Genomic DNA, 19163 nt, shown 5'->3' with positions numbered 1-19163 from the left:
CTCCTGCACTCCTGGGTGTGCTCTCTCCCTTTCTAAAGAAAAAGACAAAAACCAAAAAACAAAAAAAAACATATTAAATTTCTTAGTACTTATCCAATCATTTTGATACTTTGATACTGCTTTTAAGGCATATTAAAGGGCATAGAAAAGAAAGTTGGTTAACATTTTGTCATAAACTGCACTCATAAAATTAAATAATTAATTTTATTACAAGTATAATAATATATTTTTGTACAAGTCTAGCGTCAAAGAATATAATTGTGTTTTTGTACTACTTTGTACCTCTGAAACACCAAGCCAACTCAAGGTTGTGCTTAATTTTATAAAATAAACTTTTGAAATGAAATAAAAATATAGACATAAACTGAAACTATTACTAAAACTAGAATTACAAAGAGAGTTCAGCAAATTAAAGATAAAACACTTAGCACTTTGAATATATGGATATAGTTGTAATACCATAATGAATAATTTTTTTAATTGCAAGAATAAATGGACACATATACCATATTCCAGGATGGAAAGCAGACTCAATATATGAATGTTTATATTCTCCAAATGAATTTATAATATTGAATTCATTTTTATCACAAATATTAACTGTGTAATTTGATTATAATTTCCATCCATATGTGAAAAATGTATATGACTAGCTAAATTCAACGACAACAGCAATGGATAGTTCTTTTCTCATATAACAAAGATACAGGCAGAAATTTAAACTGTGCAGGAGAACATTGCTATTTCTTGAAAACCACAAGCAAATGTGCAAGCATAGGTATTAAGCTAGTATATCTATTACCCTCCCATGGGCATGGACATAGTTACATGTAGGGATATAAGTATTACAGATGTATGACCTCTTCCAGATCACATCCAGAAAAGTATATCACTACTGATTGCCTGTTCTCATGTAACTTGGCACTTTGTTGGAATACACTGACTGTGTGATTGTGTGCTTCTTTTTGCCACCCTACATCCAATAATAGCACATTATTATCTTGCAACTAGCTGTTGTGGAGGTATTTACATCACAAAAAGTGGCAAATAGTGTGTATAGGAAGGTCCCTCCCACCCCACGAAGAAAACTTGATGTGAAATATTTACCATCAATCACCAAGGAGTGTTGTACTTGAATTCAGAGATTAAAAATAGAACATTTTCGGTCATGACAAACAACCATGTGTGGTCATGGAAATGAATAGCTGAAGAAATTAGAATCAGAGGTCTGCAGGTAGAATAGTGATTGCCATCAGTATAATGATTTAAAGTGGAGAGGAAGACGGTGAGTCAGTTTCTATTTCTCTAGATTGAAAACATGGTGAATCTCTGGGAGATTAGTTGCATTCCAGAAGGTTTTAAGGAAGAGTATGGGATAGTTAGTGACCTTTGGCCTCAAAGAAACAACGATTTTTACAAAGATGTCAGGGAATATATAACTAGATGTAAAAATGGGAGCAAACAGTTGTATTTTTAGCCCTTTTATGTTAAATCATTAAACTTGTTATTTCTATAAATAATATATTAATTTCATTTTAACATTTATTTCATTGCATTACAAAGCACTTTATGATTTTTTTATCCTGGATTTATCTGAATTAATTTAACTTTTATATTTTCTCTTTCCTTTGATAAAAGTACTTCATTTTTCCATTTATTATAATTTTCAAGTTTTTATTATTTTTGATTGTCATAAACAATAGAGTTTTAAAAGATAGCCATGTAATAATATCTACCACCAAATATAATTTTAGGAAACTGCCCCTAAAAACATTATTCTTAGCAAATACAAAAATTATATGTTCTTTTTAATATCTATGCTATGTTCTCATCTTAAGAAAATTGTTGGTAATAATGTAATATTTTTATGTATGTATTTTATGATTGGGCTCTTTGTGTTTGTGTTTCTTTATCCATGATTAGGAAGTTGTGGTTAATACTGTATTTATATTCTATTAATTTACTAATGTAGCTATTGAAAAAATTGTATTTAGTTACAGTATTGTATTACCCTAGAAGTCTGTGACATTGGAAATACTTTTTTGCTTAAATTTCAATTTTGTAACAGAAAAAAAAAAAAAGAAAGAGAATTCCAGTGCCAAATAGTTGGCCTGGAAATGATTATTATTGGAGGTAACACAGAAAGAGTTTTCAGGTATTCTCTCACATGTAATACTTGTATAAAACGAATACCCAAAACAACTATACGACATAAAATTTCAGTAAAGTTAATCATATAAATTATTCACTGTAAGTTTAATGTCTAGCATTTACTATTTTCATTTCAAGTAAATGAAGTGTTTTCTTAAATGTAATGTAGGATTCACAATTTTAAAACACAAAGAAAGGTTATGAAAATCTTAATGTATTTTATTGTGTTAATATATAAACATAGTCTACCATGTAAGTAAGTATATATGCTGAAACAGTTTTCATTAGTGTTTTCTAACAGCAGAGGGAGATATTGAACTACAAATTAAGTATTTTTCAGTACACATCTTTGCTGAATGATTTATAGCCAGTTAGACATTTGATTTTAAACTTAAGTTTCTTGAGATAACACCTTCTTTTATAAGTCTTTAATTAAGATGTCTTTTCTTCAAGGTATGTTTAAAAAACAACAATGTATTTTATAAAACCTAAAAATTCACATTATGCTAATATTTCACTTGATATTTTACTTAAATGTCTCAGCCTTAAACATTAAATAACTCAAACCTAATGCATTTTATATTTTATTAGAACTGCCTTATACAGGGAAGCATGATTCTTACACTCAGCCAGACCAGAAAGCTAGTTATTTACGAGCTGTGTGACCCTCACCAAGTTATTTTTCATTCTTAATTTATCACTTTCCTTACCTGTAAAGTGAAGTTAAGAATATTATATCTCTTATAGGGTGTTGTGAAGAGTTTTTTTTTTTAATTGAAATATATAGTAGGTGCCTGGCACCGTAATTTCTTTTTTAAAAATATTAATATATATTTATTAAGGTTCTTAATAATATCGTTACATTTAGAATTCAAGTAATATTTATTAAATGAGTGACTGTATAACTAATATCCACAATGATGACTCTGAGCTTCTAAAAAATATGTGGAATATAATACCTTAACACTTTAAGAAAGAACAGCAAAATCAAGTCGGATGATAAGCAGTATTATGTTGTTTTGTTTGTTGTAAGAAGGAAGAACCGGGTAATCAGAATACCATAGCCCCTTGCCAGGCCTAGTGGCATATTCTCTCATATCTCACTCCTGTCCCCACTTGTTCTTTAGATAATCCAGGGGTTTGGTGAATGTCCACTCCCATCATTAGTACATGCACACACCTTCCATATCTAAAATATATTTGTGTCTATTATGGGCGAGGGTACATTGGGGGGATGGAGGGAGACATGTCTATTATGAAGGAGAGATTATGTATCCATTTGAGGAATCTTATGTGGGGTGTCTGGGGTCCACTTTAGGGCAGGCAGTGGGGTCCACTTTAGGTCAGGGAGACTACAGAGTTCATCGGATGTGGAGCATGCAACATGAATCTGATCCAAAGGGCTTCTGGATTTATATATTGCACAATAGGCTCTTCCCTCTTCCCTCAGGCACACCTAAAGTAAGTGGAGTAAGATGTGACAAATTGATTTCCTCTAAATGTCAATCTTTGTAGAAGCTTGGTACTCATTGACTTAGAAGGACAAAGAAGTATAGGTGGTTAGTATAATGTAGTATGATGAGGATATCTATATCTATATCGATATCGATATAGATATAGATCACTTGATCAATTATCCAGTTCTTCAGATATATCTATGTGCGAATCATGTATATGTATGCATATAAAAAGTTCATGTTTGTGTTTTCAACCAATGCAATTCTTTGCCCACAATTGTCATTAATGCTTATGTATTGAATGAAATATGTTTTAGAAAAAGTATTTTTAATTCCAAAAAACCAAATTCTTTTTTAATTTATTCCTATTATATATAAGACTAAAATCTTATCTTATTACAAATTATGTCCGCTTATGAGAATATTTGCCCTGACTAGCAATTTTATCTGCTGAATAAACAAATTCTGAAGTCAGAATAGATAGATAGGTTGAAGTCTAGACTCTGCCTTTACTAGTTCTGTAACATTGTGTATACTACTTTTATGCACCAATTTCCTCATTCCAAAAGCACTTGTCACATAGATTTGTTCTAAGAATAAATATGTTACTATGTATAGAGTGATCACACTAGTTATAAACATGATGAGAGCTCACAATTATACATACATACATACTACTATTTATTAGTAGTAGTAGTAATTTAATATCTAAAGATAAAAAAAAATTTTTAAAGATAGTTGGACACTAATAAATAGCTGTAGCATGTTCTTTGTTGTTGTTGTTTAATTGAGGAACATTTATAAACCCTTTTAAGAATATGATGGGTAATAAAAACAATGGAGATTGTCAGTTATTCTTACAAACAATATATTCTGTAATACTTTGCTTCTAATCATGCTCAAATTTGGTCAAATGTTTCTTAAAATATACTGTTAACACATCATGATAATTGTTACAGGCCAGCAATGGAACAACTACATACATAATCTACATGTTTAAAGTAAGAATTCAACGGAGCATGCTCTCTGCAGCTTTTAAAGTTGTTAAGAATTTTTAAAAATATCCACTAGAGGGAACTAAAAGAGTAAAAAAGCTCTGAACCAAAGGAGGTGTTAAGAATGATTCCCTTAGTTCTTAACAATATTATACAAATATCCAAGATTAGTTTTAGATTAAAAACTCTTGTTTTCAGTTTTTCTTCTTCCCTCAAACCAAGAATTATTAAACAGTGATTTCTACTAGTATCAAAAATTTGTAATATTTTTGTGGAAGACATGTATTTCTATGTACGGAAAGGAAAAGCAGGTAAGTGCTATTTTGAATTGTTTCCTTTTTTAAGATAGTTAAGCTATGTTTTTAAAATTGTTTTACTGCTAAACAACTGTTTAAAGCTGTGAGGTTTCTAAAAATCAGTTTCCTAAGTTGTAGTAGGTTGGAGTTGCAAATGAAAATGAGGAAATAATTTTTATAAATGCCCTTCTGATCATAATCAAAGAAAAGAATACAAATATTTGAGGAGTATTTGTCTTACTGTATCATGTGACTTCAAATTTAATACTCTTTGAGAGGGAGGGAATTGAAAGTCTTTATAGTTCAAATGAGTGTTTTATGAGGCTTGAAATTTTAGACTGCCTAGGAAAATCCCGTATGATACATCCAAAATTAATTTGAAATTAATTGTCAACTCCCTTTCCTTCCCCTACCCCCAAGAAACAACAAAGGATATCTGTCCACTTAAACAGTCATTTGATTATTAGGTATTAATTTTTATTAGAATTTTATTGCTGTTGATATTTCATTGGTATTATTTATTATATATCACAATGGTCTATGTCCTATTACAATATTGGGAAACATGAAAGTTATAAATAATATTGCCCTTATTTTCTTAAACATGTAATATGGGAAATATACAATATTGAACAGTCATAAGGAAGCCTCAATTATTTCAGAGGAAAGACTAAAGATTAATATAGGTGAGATGTATACAGTAAAATCATCAAAAGGATAATTATATTAATAAATATCCATATTTATCTTCATGTAGATATGCAGGTAAGGGATAAATGCATTTTTTGTACATTGAATATAGATTTTGAAGGAACGACTCCGTGTATCTAAGTGAATTATTTACAACTCAGAAGCTTTTTCTCTATGTTATGTTATACTCTTTAAAATGTTATATACCAAAATGCAATATTCCTTATTTTGTTTTGGAGTTTTCATCAAGATTCCTGTTTAAAAAAAACAGCCAACATTATCGAGTGAAACCTGCCATTAATGATTTATTCACTTTCTTGTTTAATACTAATACTCCAGTGATGATAGTAATAGTTCAGTAACTGTCTTTTTATGTTAATTTCATTGTTATCAAGTAAAATAATGCAAAATAGAATAATTCCAGAGTCACTTCTTGAACTATGCACTTCCATTTCTCAATGAACATGTGTTTCATTGTCAATTATTTTCTTTACAGAATATAGATCCAATTGTAACAAAAAAATTTTATTACTATCCAAATGACTGTAAAATTTGGTATTTAGATTTCCATGTCAACTAATCAAGCCTAGACTGGAAAATGTGCTACTTTCATTCCACAATGTGGAGATCATCTCCATATAGATGATTTTAAAGCATAATTAAATAAATGTACATACATGCATGATATGTACAGTTTTATTTTATTAAAATAATACATTGAACTTAATGAAACTGACATGTTTTGTAAAAATGGGTGAATATCACAATTACGAGATTAAAACAGTTTGAATAAGTTACATTCCTCATGACACAGCAGTAGGTAATAGGGATAGTCAGTGATGTCTAAACTGTGATTGACAGTAGAAGGACATCCAGAAATTTTAAATCTCCTGCAGGTGAACCACCAAGCTGAGCATCTATCATGCTTATTTGATTCAGTGGTATTTGCCTGGCATTATTAATCATCTGGTAACAAAGTGATTTAGTCACACAGGTTGTATTATAATAACTGCCAAACAACAATATTTGGAAAAATCCAGGGAATCAAGTTTTTAAAATTTTCAGTCTTGATCTTTAGCATTAGTTTTTGTTATATGGACAAAAATTTTAAACATATAATGTATATGCATCCCTAGGAATAGTAAGTGTCCTAAGATTACACTATAGTGAGAAAGACAAAGAAACTATTCAACTTGAATAACTACTTATTTGAGTGTTTCCTATGTGCAACTCACTCTATAGTAACAGAGAAAAAATACCAAGTAGATAATAGCTTTCCCTAGAGGAGTCTTTACCATCAAAGTAACTCCCAGTCTACCATTATTACACTGGACCTTGTCTCTTGCTACTGCTCATTATTCATTGTAAAACATTCATCAACATTTTTTAGTTGTATGGATGTATACATATACATATGTATGTATATATATGTGTGTGTATATATATAGATATGTATACATACATATCTATGTATGTATACATACATGTATACATATATACATATATACATATATACATATATATATATATATATATGTATGTTTAGTTATCCATTTGAAGTAAGGAACTTTATGAAATCACAAATACACTTTACATGAAGACAGAGAATTTCTAATCCAAGCTTCCAAGAGAAAGCTTTTGTTTTGTTTTGCTTAGGTTTTGCCAGGTTAAATAAAGGTATCAGAGAGTTCCTTTGTGTCAACAGATTTCAAATCAAAAACAGGAAGTATGATTGTAAAAGCTCTCTTAGAATAAAGCAATTCCATTATTAGTTTTATACCTTTGCTCTCAGAGCAAATTGACCATGAAAGAAACTTAAGATTTAAATAACAAATTAACCTTTTTTATTAAAGAGTCAATGCAAAAGGCAAGTTTCCTAAACCGCTTATGCATGACTTTATAAAATATTGTATCTATCATATAAACTCCCTCTAAGACATATAGACTTTTCACTGTAAAGTTTGCTACTTAAATTTCAGTGTCAACTAATCATTGTTAGGTTGGTAAAATTATTACTTTCATCCCACTATATGGAGATCATCTCCATATAGATGATCTTAAAGCATAAATATATATAGACATGGAGATAGAGATAGAGAGATATATGATATTCATGGTTATGATATTTACATGGTATTACATGATATTTACATGTTTGGAAAAATGACTACATATTACAATTATAGGGTTAAACATTTAAAATAATTTGCATTCCTCAGTGATTATTCTTGATGAATATATGCAAATGTCCTTCTCATGTACAAGATGTTATTGCCAAAAGTTGAGAAATTTTATATTCTTCTATATACAAAGGTCATGTTCCTGTATTAAATTGTATGTTATTGTCAAAATAAAAAGTATCCATGATCATTATGCTCTGATTCTTTTAACAGAACCAAAAATATAAAATAAAATAAAATAAAATAAAATAAAATAAAATAAAATAAAATAAAGTAAAGATGGCAAATTGTTTCAGGCTTCTCTTCCAGTGAAGCATGAAAGAGAACTCTAAGTTCAAGATTTGGGAAACAAATCCTAAGGTTACTGTATGGCATAGTATTATGAAAAATAGAAGACAACATTCTTTAATTATTATCTTTTATGAATAAGATTTGTGTAAATAAGTTCAATTACACATTTTAAGTAGACTTTGCCCCATTATTATTTTTAAAGATTTTTAAAAATTTTATAAGAGGTATTAATTCTGTATACAATAAACAGGATAGGAATACAAAATAAATATTTGAGTTGAAGTTAATCTCTGGAATTGTTAGTAGATTTAATTTTTTCTGTTTCTTTAGAGTTTTCCTTTAGAGTTTTACAATGGAACATACACATTTTCAAAAGTATATACAATTTTAGAGAAACTTTTAGCTTGAAATAAGAAACAGGAAATATGTCTTTATTAATGTTTGTGAAACTAGTGCACAAGTTTTCTACATATCTGTAAATTTAGATGTTACTCACAAATTCTGTAATATTAAATTTTAATAACATTATCTTGAGTTTCATTGTAATTCTCTGAAAGTACATAGCAGACAGAGCCCACAGGAATGCTGTTACTCAAGAATTTGTTTTGAATATATTTTTTAATAATTATGTACATACTTTCAAAGTGACATTATTTTGGGATTATTTCCTTGTTTAAATATCTCTTCAGAGAGTGAAATCATCAATGAATATTTAAAATGCATCTATAGTATTATAATCCCCAAAGGGTCACCAAGGGTTATACTTTCTACCTTCAAAATATGTTAATATACCTCAGTCTACACCACAGACAGTGTAAAGACCTTTCTCTTCAAGCCTTCCAGATTCTTGTGTTAAAATCAATCAGACATATGTTTTCATTTTACCACTTAAATGTGGCACTGAAAAAAGGTGGGCAGATGTTCTGATGTAGAGCTAGTCCTGTACAGCATGAATCAATCTCTTTCACTGTTAGTAATTTTTCTTTACTCTTTCCAGCGCTTAATATTGATCTTTTCATTCTATTTGTCCCATATGCACTATCAGTCCAGTCCAACAAATCACATAAAATATTCTTCCATCTGGCCTTTGTCACCATTAGATATGTAAAATGATTCCCCACCCTACCCACCTCCCATCTACATGAGCAGAGAAGAGAAGGCATTCTCCTGAGTCCTGGTGTTATGACTGTGCACTGTGACTTATGTACACTGCTGCTCTAAAATGACTAACAGAGGTAGGTTTATTTCTTCTGGTTGCTTGGTTATTTTCATTATAATTAGAACTTTCATGTTTTCCCTTGAAGATACACATTCTAAGAAGCAGTTAAAAGTCGCAATAAAACATAATGTAGACTATGTGGTTAAAAATAATTGATTACGTTTTAACATCTTCCAATATGGAGTCACTGGGGGTAAATTATGTGGAAAGGTTAATAAAATCTAGTTTTATTAGGATCACTTATTGAATTTATTGCTAAAACTTGGAGAAAGATACACTGGGAAAGTATTTTTCCATGTAACAATTGGAAAATAAAAACAATGTTAAATTAAATGTCCAATAATCAATAACACATTCTGCCATAAGCAATTTGGAAAGAATGGCAGCATGATTGATTTAGTGAAATAACTGAGGAATTACCATTAACAAAATCTAGAGAATAATGGATTTAGCCATAATCATTTTGTATATACTATTATATATATATATATATATATATATATATATATATATTTACTATTGATTTTAAGGTAATGCTGAATAATTCTTTATCAATACTACTCCTTTGAACTAAGTTCAAAGTTACAGAATGCTTCTCAATCAATTCTTTACCCAACCATTCTTTGTGTTTCCACCCAAAATCTAGAGAAAAAGTAAAGAATAATAAATATAAAAAAGGGGTTGTTAGTTACTTCTCCTCTTCCTTACCTTTGAATTGACCAGTAATTTATGTATGAGGACAACATGTCATATATAGGTAAGGGATTAGAGATAAATAGCTTGAAATACCTGCTAGGTGTACATTATGGATAAAATAGACACATAATCAAATTGGAGGAAATGAGAGAAACCTGGGTCGATCTATAGGGAATTTAATTCTACTTGTCCATGTGTCTGTTTGAACCACTTTCCTCCACAGACTATACTTCCAGAACATTTCTCCTGTGGCCTCAATTCCAAAACTAAAGGAACACATTTGGAGAATTGTGTATACAGTGCTGGAAGGGAAGTTACTAGTTCCTTGTTTTCCCATTGATTCTAACTCCGTTTTGTCCCTACCTATCTAAATCATTAGATTGAGTGAAGCTAATGTAACCTGGCCATCAGCGAGCAGCAAATTGGGCCTGAGATTAATTCCTTACCTTCATTTTCTCTTATTTCCTTTAGTCTCTTTATCTTTATCATCTTTCCCCATCCCCCTACCTATACCATTATCCCTATTTCATTTTAAAACACCCAGTGTCATGAAAATAAATGAGACACTTAATGAGTGAAAGAATATAATATTAAGGAATGAGAGAATATTAAAAACTGCTTCAAAATCCATATCTTTTAAAGCAACTGTTCCACACTAAGGATATGAAAACTTTATGAATTTGAATGCGTAACGGCACACAATCATTAAATAATAATCCAATCTGATATTCTCCCATTTTGATGATTTAACCTACATAAAAACCTTTTTTTTTTTTTTCCTGAAATGAGACCTAATATTATACAGGCAGCCTCTAGAACCTAGGGTGAACGGTGTTTCTAACCATAGACTATTTCAAAATGAATAAATAATGGCATCTAATATATTCATTTTGGATGTAAAAAAGTTCAGGTACTTAGAATGCAGGTAGAAGGAATGATTTTTTAAAACACAGGCATTTTGGGAAATAAGGAATCTGACAGTTGAGAGTTTTATTAGTGATGATTCAGAAACTTTTGAGAGTTGAAGAAACAAGTAGCTTTATAAATAGAATCTTTTTAGGAAAAAAATGCTCTCTCCAGCTAGTACCATAAAAATCAGGATATTGTAATTTCTACATACTCATTCAACTTGTTTCATTTTACCTGAAAAGACATCATTTCATATTTTGGAGAATGATAAGCAAAATGTTCTATTAACAATAACCATCTGTAATAAAGATTCCTGAATGAATTTCATAGTAATAATATTTCCATTCCAAATAAATATTATCTTAACTGCAAAAGAACCTCATTTCTAGTCTCATTACTGAACATTAGCTGTAGGGAAAGAAATAATGAAGTATACTACTGAGAGTCTCTGACATGAGGCTTTAAAAAAATTAAATGGTAAATCCAAAACTGCAAATATTGCAGGAAAGTAGTTCACGTGAACATTTTAATAATTAGTGCACCATTTCAACGATAAATACCAGTAAAAAACAAAACCAAAAAAGCAAAACCGAACCTGAAGCAACCATTCTACAGGCCACATGGCTTGCAGCTTTTCTGCACACGTGTGTGTAAACAGTACAGTACTGTGCTAGCTGAGAATTTAACATAATGTGTTAGTTAGCTTTTATACAACGTTTAAAACGGTACATCATTATTTCCATCAAAATTTACTTGCACTCTCTCTGGTATTGAAAGGGAGGGGAAAGGCCATTTGCAGAAAGAGGAGGAGTTGAGCAGTCCCAAGGTGGAGCTGTCTCTTGTGTTAAATGACACTGGCAGGGTAAAGCGCTCTGCTGGGGAAGGGCTTAAAGGCTGAGTCAAAAGCCAAGAAGTCTCTTTATTTACGCCTACCTCCCAGCCCTTGGCAATCTGACTAATAACAAACTGAGCTAACAAGAAAGACTAGAAAGGGAGGAAAGAGAACACTGCTGCAGCTTGGATCTACAACCTAAGAAAGCAAGAGTGATCAATCCCAGCTCTGTGAAACATCTTGTTTATTTCCTGTGTTCAGCAGCTTGCAAATGGTTAACTATATGCAAAAAAAGTCAGCATAGCTGTGAAGTATGCCGTGAATTTTAATTGGGGAAAAAAGGCAACTGCTTCAGGATGATCTAGCATGCACTCTGCCTGAAATATTTTCAATGAAATGCTCAGCATTTGGTCTTTGAGCAGAGGTTTTTAACTTTATGAAGCAATGGGACCTGCCAAAAAGTGAAATTTGAGAAGAAAGTACGTGGTGGTCGGTGTTTTCTTTTTTAGTAAGGAAACTGAATTTACTTTGAACATCTCTTCCAGCTGTGCATTACAGATAACGTCAGGAAGAGTCTCTGCTTTACAGGTAAGATGAATGTTTTCAGGCTTTTCGAATGCCTATTTTTGCATTATCTTAAAGTGATTCAATTTGTATGTTTGTCCTTTAAAAAAATAACTTTGCATTAAAGATATCCAGTTTCATTCCTACTCATGGGCACAACTAATGCTGTAGCAGTTGCCTGTTTTCTCTGAGCAGCAGACAGTCCAACAGCTGGCTGCACAGAGGAGCAAATAATATAAGATGCCACTATTTATTTCATGGCATGCAGTGTGTTGTTGGAAACTAAGTATGTATGCCTTCTGAAGGAGAGAGCACTTCCAAACACCATTGTTGATTTTAAAACATAAGCAGAATATTAAAAGACTCTTTGTATTTTGTAGGCTACTTTTATTATTTCCTGACTTGAAAATACATATTTTTGACCTCTTTAACATTGGATCAGATGTTGTCAATATGGAACCAGTGTTCAAATTTGTGTGCATTTCTGAAAAGATTGCAAACTGTTCCCTAGGACATTTTGAAGAACATAAAATGAATATAAGATTTTAAAAAAATAACCAGAGATTGTCATTTGGAAGTTATTTATTGTTTTCTCAAGATGATGTGACTGGTGAAATGAATAATATTATTTCTTAGTAATCTATGAAGAAGTACTTTTAGTGTTTGTGGAAGCTAATCCACAAGTTGAAGACTCCCAACTACAAACCGTTGGATTCTAAACATAGACTCTGAGCTGTTTAAAATCAATTTCCCCATGGAAACATTTAATCTGCTAACTTTTCCTTCATATGGAAAGGCACTATACTGTTTTATTTCCTCAGCTGCCTTTTACCATTCAGAAACTTCATACTAGTTATGTTTTCAGTAAAACAATGTATTTTCATGGGATGAAATTTTTTTTTCAGGATTCTTGATTGGGGTTTGGTAATGTTCTATCTGATTGTGAATGTTAATTAGGTTCAAAGTTATTGTTCACATTCCATTAAAAGTAAATAGAAGCAGATACCATTTGGAAAAGTTGAAGAGTTTTGAGATACGGTGTTTATTTACCTTTCAATTTAATTTATATGAATTTAAGATATACTACTTAAAGGAAAGAAATGCCACTAAACACCACTAGAGTTACATGTATTTATCTTGTCACTGCTGCCTTCTCAGAGTTAAATCTTTTTTAAAAAATTGCTATTTCAGCTGCATGTCTTAAATTTTTAAGAAGTTGGAATATATGATGCTGTTATCCTGAACTGTCATTTTTTATTTACCTAATTAGAGGTATCCTCAAGTGTTTCAGGATCGTGCAGTTTGTTGTAGAGTTCATTGTTTGTGACTTTAAGCCTTATTATAAAGGAGATCCACTGTTTAATTATGTGATGACATTCAGTGCCCTAAAGCCTATTTTAAGACCTTGTTAGAAAGTCATTTGCTAGAAGTTTATATGAGGCATTGCTTGTTCATTTACAGCAGCTAGAAATGTGTTACAAAGCTCAGCTTTTCTTCTTCAAGGTTATGATATTAACCTCATACATAACAATTTAAAAGCAGCAGGAAATATCCTACCTTTAGAAATTCAGTATACAGTCCGACAAGTGAAATTTTAATGGGCACTCTTAACCATATGTATCTAATACTATCAAGCTTATACAAAGTGCCCTAGACAGCATAGTTAAAATGAAATTCTTTTCATAGTGAACTACCATCTTACATGGTCAGAGACTTATTTTCCTCAAGGTTTTTAAATAGATGATAAAATTAACAAGTATCTTGAGCCAATCATCAAAACAGGTTAAAACACAGACACAAGTATTAGATGTTACATTGTAACGTCCAGTTCAAAAATATAAATAAATAAAGGAATTGCATTATTAATGCATATGTGCATACATATATACATACATTTTTTCTAACTCTTTCTAACATTTTTGCATTCCCTACAGTATTCTCTGCTTCTGGCTAATATCATGTATTTGTCTTATATTGTAATCCTTCAGCCTTAGATTCATCAACTTTGTGTAAAAAAAAAAAATCAGCATCTTCTCAAATACACACCTTTACATCATATCAAAGTACTGATGGCCCAATTAAGCAGCACCTCTCTCGTCTATTAAAATGCAGTTTATTTGGCAAATGTGAATACCACTGATGATATAAAATTTAAAATTCTCCTTGACCTAAATTTTGTATTTTTATCACAGGGCAAGTTCGAAGTAAAGCAAAACATGCTTGTCATAGTATTAGAAAAAAAATAAATAAATAAAAGAAAATGTTGCTGCAGAAGGTATTCATAGTTTCAGAGTAATTTTTTTTTCCTTTTGGAGGAAAACCTTCTATTTTGTGATTGTGAGGTTCATCTCCTTCCTCCCTCTGCCCACTAAAGTGCATTGCTATTGCATTTTGTTTTACAGAATCAGATTTTATCACATAACAACATGAAGCTGTGGATTCATCTCTTATATTCATCTCTCCTTGCCTGCATATCTTCACAGTCCCAAACTCCAGTGTCCTCGACCAGAGGTTCTTGTGATTCTCTTTGCAATTGTGAGGAAAAAGATGGCACAATGCTAATAAATTGTGAAGAAAAAGGTATCAAGAAGTTATCCCAAATAAGTGTACCACCATCACGACCTTTCCACCTAAGTTTATTAAATAATGGCTTGACAATGCTTCACACAAATGACTTTTCTGGGCTTACCAATGCTATCTCAATACACCTTGGATTTAACAATATTGCAGATATTGAGTCTGGTGCATTTAATGGCCTTGGCCTTCTTAAGCAACTTCATATCAATCACAATTCATTAGAAATTCTCAAAGAGGATACCTTCCATGGACTGGAAAACCTGGAATTCCTCCAAGCAGATAACAATTTCATTACAGTGATTGAACCAAGTGCCTTTAGCAAGCTTAACAGACTTAAAGTGTTAATTTTAAATGACAATGCCATTGAGAGTCTTCCTCCAAATATATTTCGGTTCGTTCCTTTAACCCATCTAGATCTTCGTGGAAATCAGTTGCAAACATTGCCTTATGTTGGCTTTTTAGAACACATTGGCCGGATATTGGACCTCCAATTGGAGGACAATAAGTGGACCTGTAATTGTGACTTATTAGAGCTAAAAATTTGGTTGGAAAACATGCCTCCACAGTCTGTAATTGGTGATGTCGTCTGCAACAGCCCTCCATTTTTCAAAGGAAGTATACTAAGCAGACTGAAAAAGGAATCAATTTGCCCCACCCCACCAGTGTATGAAGAACACGAGGATCCATCAGGATCGTTACATCTGGCAGCAACTTCTTCAATGAGTGAAAGTCACGTGTCAACCAAAACCACACCTCTTTCAAAACCAACCACCAAAGCACCAGTTTTGATACCCTATATTACAAAGCCATTCACTCAACTCCCAGGACCCTACTGTCCTATTCCCTGTAACTGCAAAGTACTATCCCCATCAGGACTTCTAGTACACTGTCAGGAGCGCAATATTGAAAGCTTATCAGATCTAAAACCTCCTCCACAAAATCCCAGAAAGCTTGTGCTAGCAGGGAATATTATCCATACATTAATGAAGTCTGATCTAGTGGAATACTTCACTTTGGAAATGCTTCACTTGGGAAATAATCGTATTGAGGTTCTTGAGGAAGGCTCATTTATGAATCTGACAAGATTGCAAAAGCTCTATCTAAATGGTAACCACCTGACCAAATTAAGTAGAGGCATGTTCCTTGGTCTCCACAATCTTGAATACTTATATCTTGAATACAATGCAGTTAAGGAAATATTGCCAGGGACCTTTAACCCAATGCCTAAACTTAAAGTCCTCTATTTAAATAACAACCTCCTGCAAGTTTTACCACCACATATTTTTTCAGGGGTTTCCCTAACAAGGATAAACCTGAAAACAAACCAGTTTACCCATCTCCCTGTAAGTAATATCTTGGATGACCTTGACTTATTGACTCAGATTGACCTTGAGGACAATCCCTGGGATTGCTCCTGTGACCTGGTTGGATTGCAACAATGGCTACAAAAACTAAGTAAGAACACAGTAACAGATGACATCCTCTGCACTTCTCCAGAGCACCTGGACAAAAAGGAATTAAAAGCACTAACTAGTGAACTTCTTTGCCCTGGTTTAGTCAATAACCCATCCCTGCCAACTCAAACTAGTTACATGATTGTCAGTACCCCTGCAACCACAACTACAGCTGATACTATTTTGAGATCACTTACTGATGCTGTACCACTCTCTGTTCTAATACTAGGACTGCTGATTGTGTTCATAACCATTGTGTTCTGTGCTGCAGGGATAGTGGTTCTTGTTCTCCACCGCAGGAGAAGATACAAAAAGAAACAAGCTGATGAGCAGATGAGAGACAACAGTCCAGTCCATCTCCAGTATAGTATGTATGGCCATAAAACAACTCACCACACTACTGAGAGACCCACTGCATCACTCTATGAGCAGCACATGGTGAGTCCCATGGTTCATGTCTATAGAAGTCCATCCTTTGGCCCAAAGCATTTGGAAGATGAAGAAGAAAGGAATGAAAAAGACGGAAGTGATGCGAAACATCTCCAAAGAAGTCTTTTAGAACGGGAAAATCATTCACCACTCACAGGGTCAAATATGAAATACAAAACCACAGACCAATCAACTGAATTTTTATCTTTTCAGGATGCCAGTTCATTATATAGGAACATTTTAGAGAAAGAAAGAGAACTTCAGCAACTGGGAATCACAGAATACCTAAGGAAGAACATTGCTCAACTCCAGCCTGACATGGAGGTACATTATCCTGGAGCCCACGAAGAGTTAAAATTAATGGAAACTTTAATGTACTCAAGGCCCAGGAAGGTATTAGTGGAACAGACTAAAAATGAGTATTTTGAGCTTAAAGCTAACTTACATGCTGAACCTGACTACTTAGAAGTCCTGGAGCAGCAAACATAGATGGAGAGATTGGGGCTTTTGCAGAAATGCTGTGATTCTGTCTTAAGTCCAATCCTTGTAAATAAGTGCCTTACATGAGTGTGTCATCAATCAGAACTAAAGCACAGCAGTAATCCTATGGGAAAAAAAGAAGAAAAAGAAACTCAGGGATCATTGGGAGAAGCCATTGCATTGTCTTTGGGCAATTTTGCCTACCCCCGATAAAATAAATCCTTGCATGTAAATCATCCAAGGATTATAGTAATATTTCTCCATATACTTAAAAGTGTTTCAGAAAAGTCCTCTTGCACATCTAAGAGGGTTGAGTCTTTAAGCAACCCTTATTTTCTTGAATTACCAGTGGATGAAATAGAATTGGGTTTTGTCATTTAAAAGCTATAACTGTATATGTAGTTATTATAATATGTAAGGAATATATTGTTTATATAATCAGTATATACCACAAAAATGTACATTGTCAGATACACCTAATTTTCTTGAAATAAAGGCAAAAGGAACTGGAACTTCAAAATTACCACTAGTAATAGTAAAGAAAAAAATAGAAGGTTGAATTAGTAGGCTATGAGGAGCCCAAGACTTCAAAGTTTTCATTTGAGGGTTAGAAAAATACCACTGCTATGCTTTCTGAATTTGAAAATAGGAGTGATTAATAGTTCAGGTGGATAAATAGGCAAACTTTTTTGGTTTTTCTGCACATTTTGTGTGGACAATCTTATTGTCAATGCTGCTGTGAACTAAGGTATGTCATTTGTGCTCAAAGTTCATTTTTTTTCCTTGGGATATTTTTAAAATGCTACTGATACTCAATTGTAAATATGATTAGTGCATAAATTAAGTTTAGTTTCTTTCATAGCATTAATCCTTTGTAAATTTGAATGACCATAATAGAAATATGTTTCTTGTGGCAAGTAATAATTCACAGGTGTAAAACAAATAGGAAAAATTGTGTTTTTAAAAATCTTTATTGATGTAAACTGATAGTTGCCATAAATTAGTAGCAAAAGGCACGTCTAAGGGTAAGTGTTTTAAGTTGCCTCAGGAGTGGGACAATGTAGCTTTATTTTACAAGAAAGTATAGCTAGATTTCTATGAACTATTTATTCTGTACAGTTTTGTATATTTTTGGTTCACAAAGGTAATTATTCTTGGGTGCCTTTCAAGAAGATTAAAAATACCACTCACGACAATAAAAATAAAATGAAAACTCTCTTTTTAAATGAACTTTCTTCAATTAGTTTGATTTGTAATTCAATCAAGTCAGGATTAACGCAAACACACGCATGCACTGAGGTACATGCATGAGAAGGAGATTTCTGTCTGTTATCTACACAGAAGCTTCTTGTTCACTATCTGCAAAAAGGCCATTCTGTGTCTGGGTATGATTGACATGGAGCCAGACCTAAGTCTGACCAGTAGTTCCCCCTTTCCAGCAGATTGTTTTCCCACTGACTACAAATGAAAGTGATTTATTTTTCTTCTTTCTGATTATAGAATCAATGACACAGCAGATTTCCACAAGGCAAAATAGAATTAATCAAGGTGATCTAATTCTGTTTTCTGAACACCATGCAGATCCATGCACAGGGTTAGTAAGGAACATATTTCAAATTAGAAAGGACTTTTTCTAATTTACTTACTACTATTTTAGTGATTCCTGAATGTTCTATTAAATGTTTTGGTTTCAACACCAACTGTCTGCAATACTAGCAAATTATACATTATTTCCTTGATTTTGAATAAGAAGCCTTTTTGCTGATAAAGACAGTAAGGGTCTGTACTTCCTGGTATGAAAACTAATTATGAGTATGCTGTGATATCATAACACTAGGTTTCTTTTTTACTAAAAAAGTTTTTAATGTTTATTTATTTTTGAGCAAGAGAGAGAGAGAGAGAGGACAGAGTGCGAGCAGGGGAGGGACAGAGAGGGAGAGGGA

General features: G+C 32.3%; 1 protein-coding gene across 1 annotated transcript; it reads left to right on the top strand.

The window, feature by feature from the left end:
- Nucleotides 1-14681: 14681 nt before the first annotated feature.
- On the top strand, nt 14682-18429 carry SLITRK6 (SLIT and NTRK like family member 6). The gene has a single exon (XM_049647133.1). It carries the CDS (start codon nt 14707-14709, stop codon nt 17227-17229), a length of 2523 nt encoding a protein of 840 aa, XP_049503090.1. The 5' UTR covers nt 14682-14706; the 3' UTR covers nt 17230-18429.
- The last annotated feature ends 734 nt before the right edge of the window (nt 18430-19163 follow it).

Source organism: Panthera uncia, assembly GCF_023721935.1.
Source record: "Panthera uncia isolate 11264 chromosome A1 unlocalized genomic scaffold, Puncia_PCG_1.0 HiC_scaffold_16, whole genome shotgun sequence".
NCBI classification, from domain to species: domain Eukaryota; kingdom Metazoa; phylum Chordata; class Mammalia; order Carnivora; family Felidae; genus Panthera; species Panthera uncia.
The sequence above is the reverse complement of the archived record's forward strand: the minus strand, read 5'-3'. Positions and strand labels throughout refer to the sequence as shown.

Bases quoted from the DNA above. Each gene is read 5' to 3' on its own strand.
- SLITRK6 (XM_049647133.1), top strand. From the start codon at position 14,707: ATGAAGCTGTGGATTCATCTCTTATATTCATCTCTCCTTGCCTGCATA.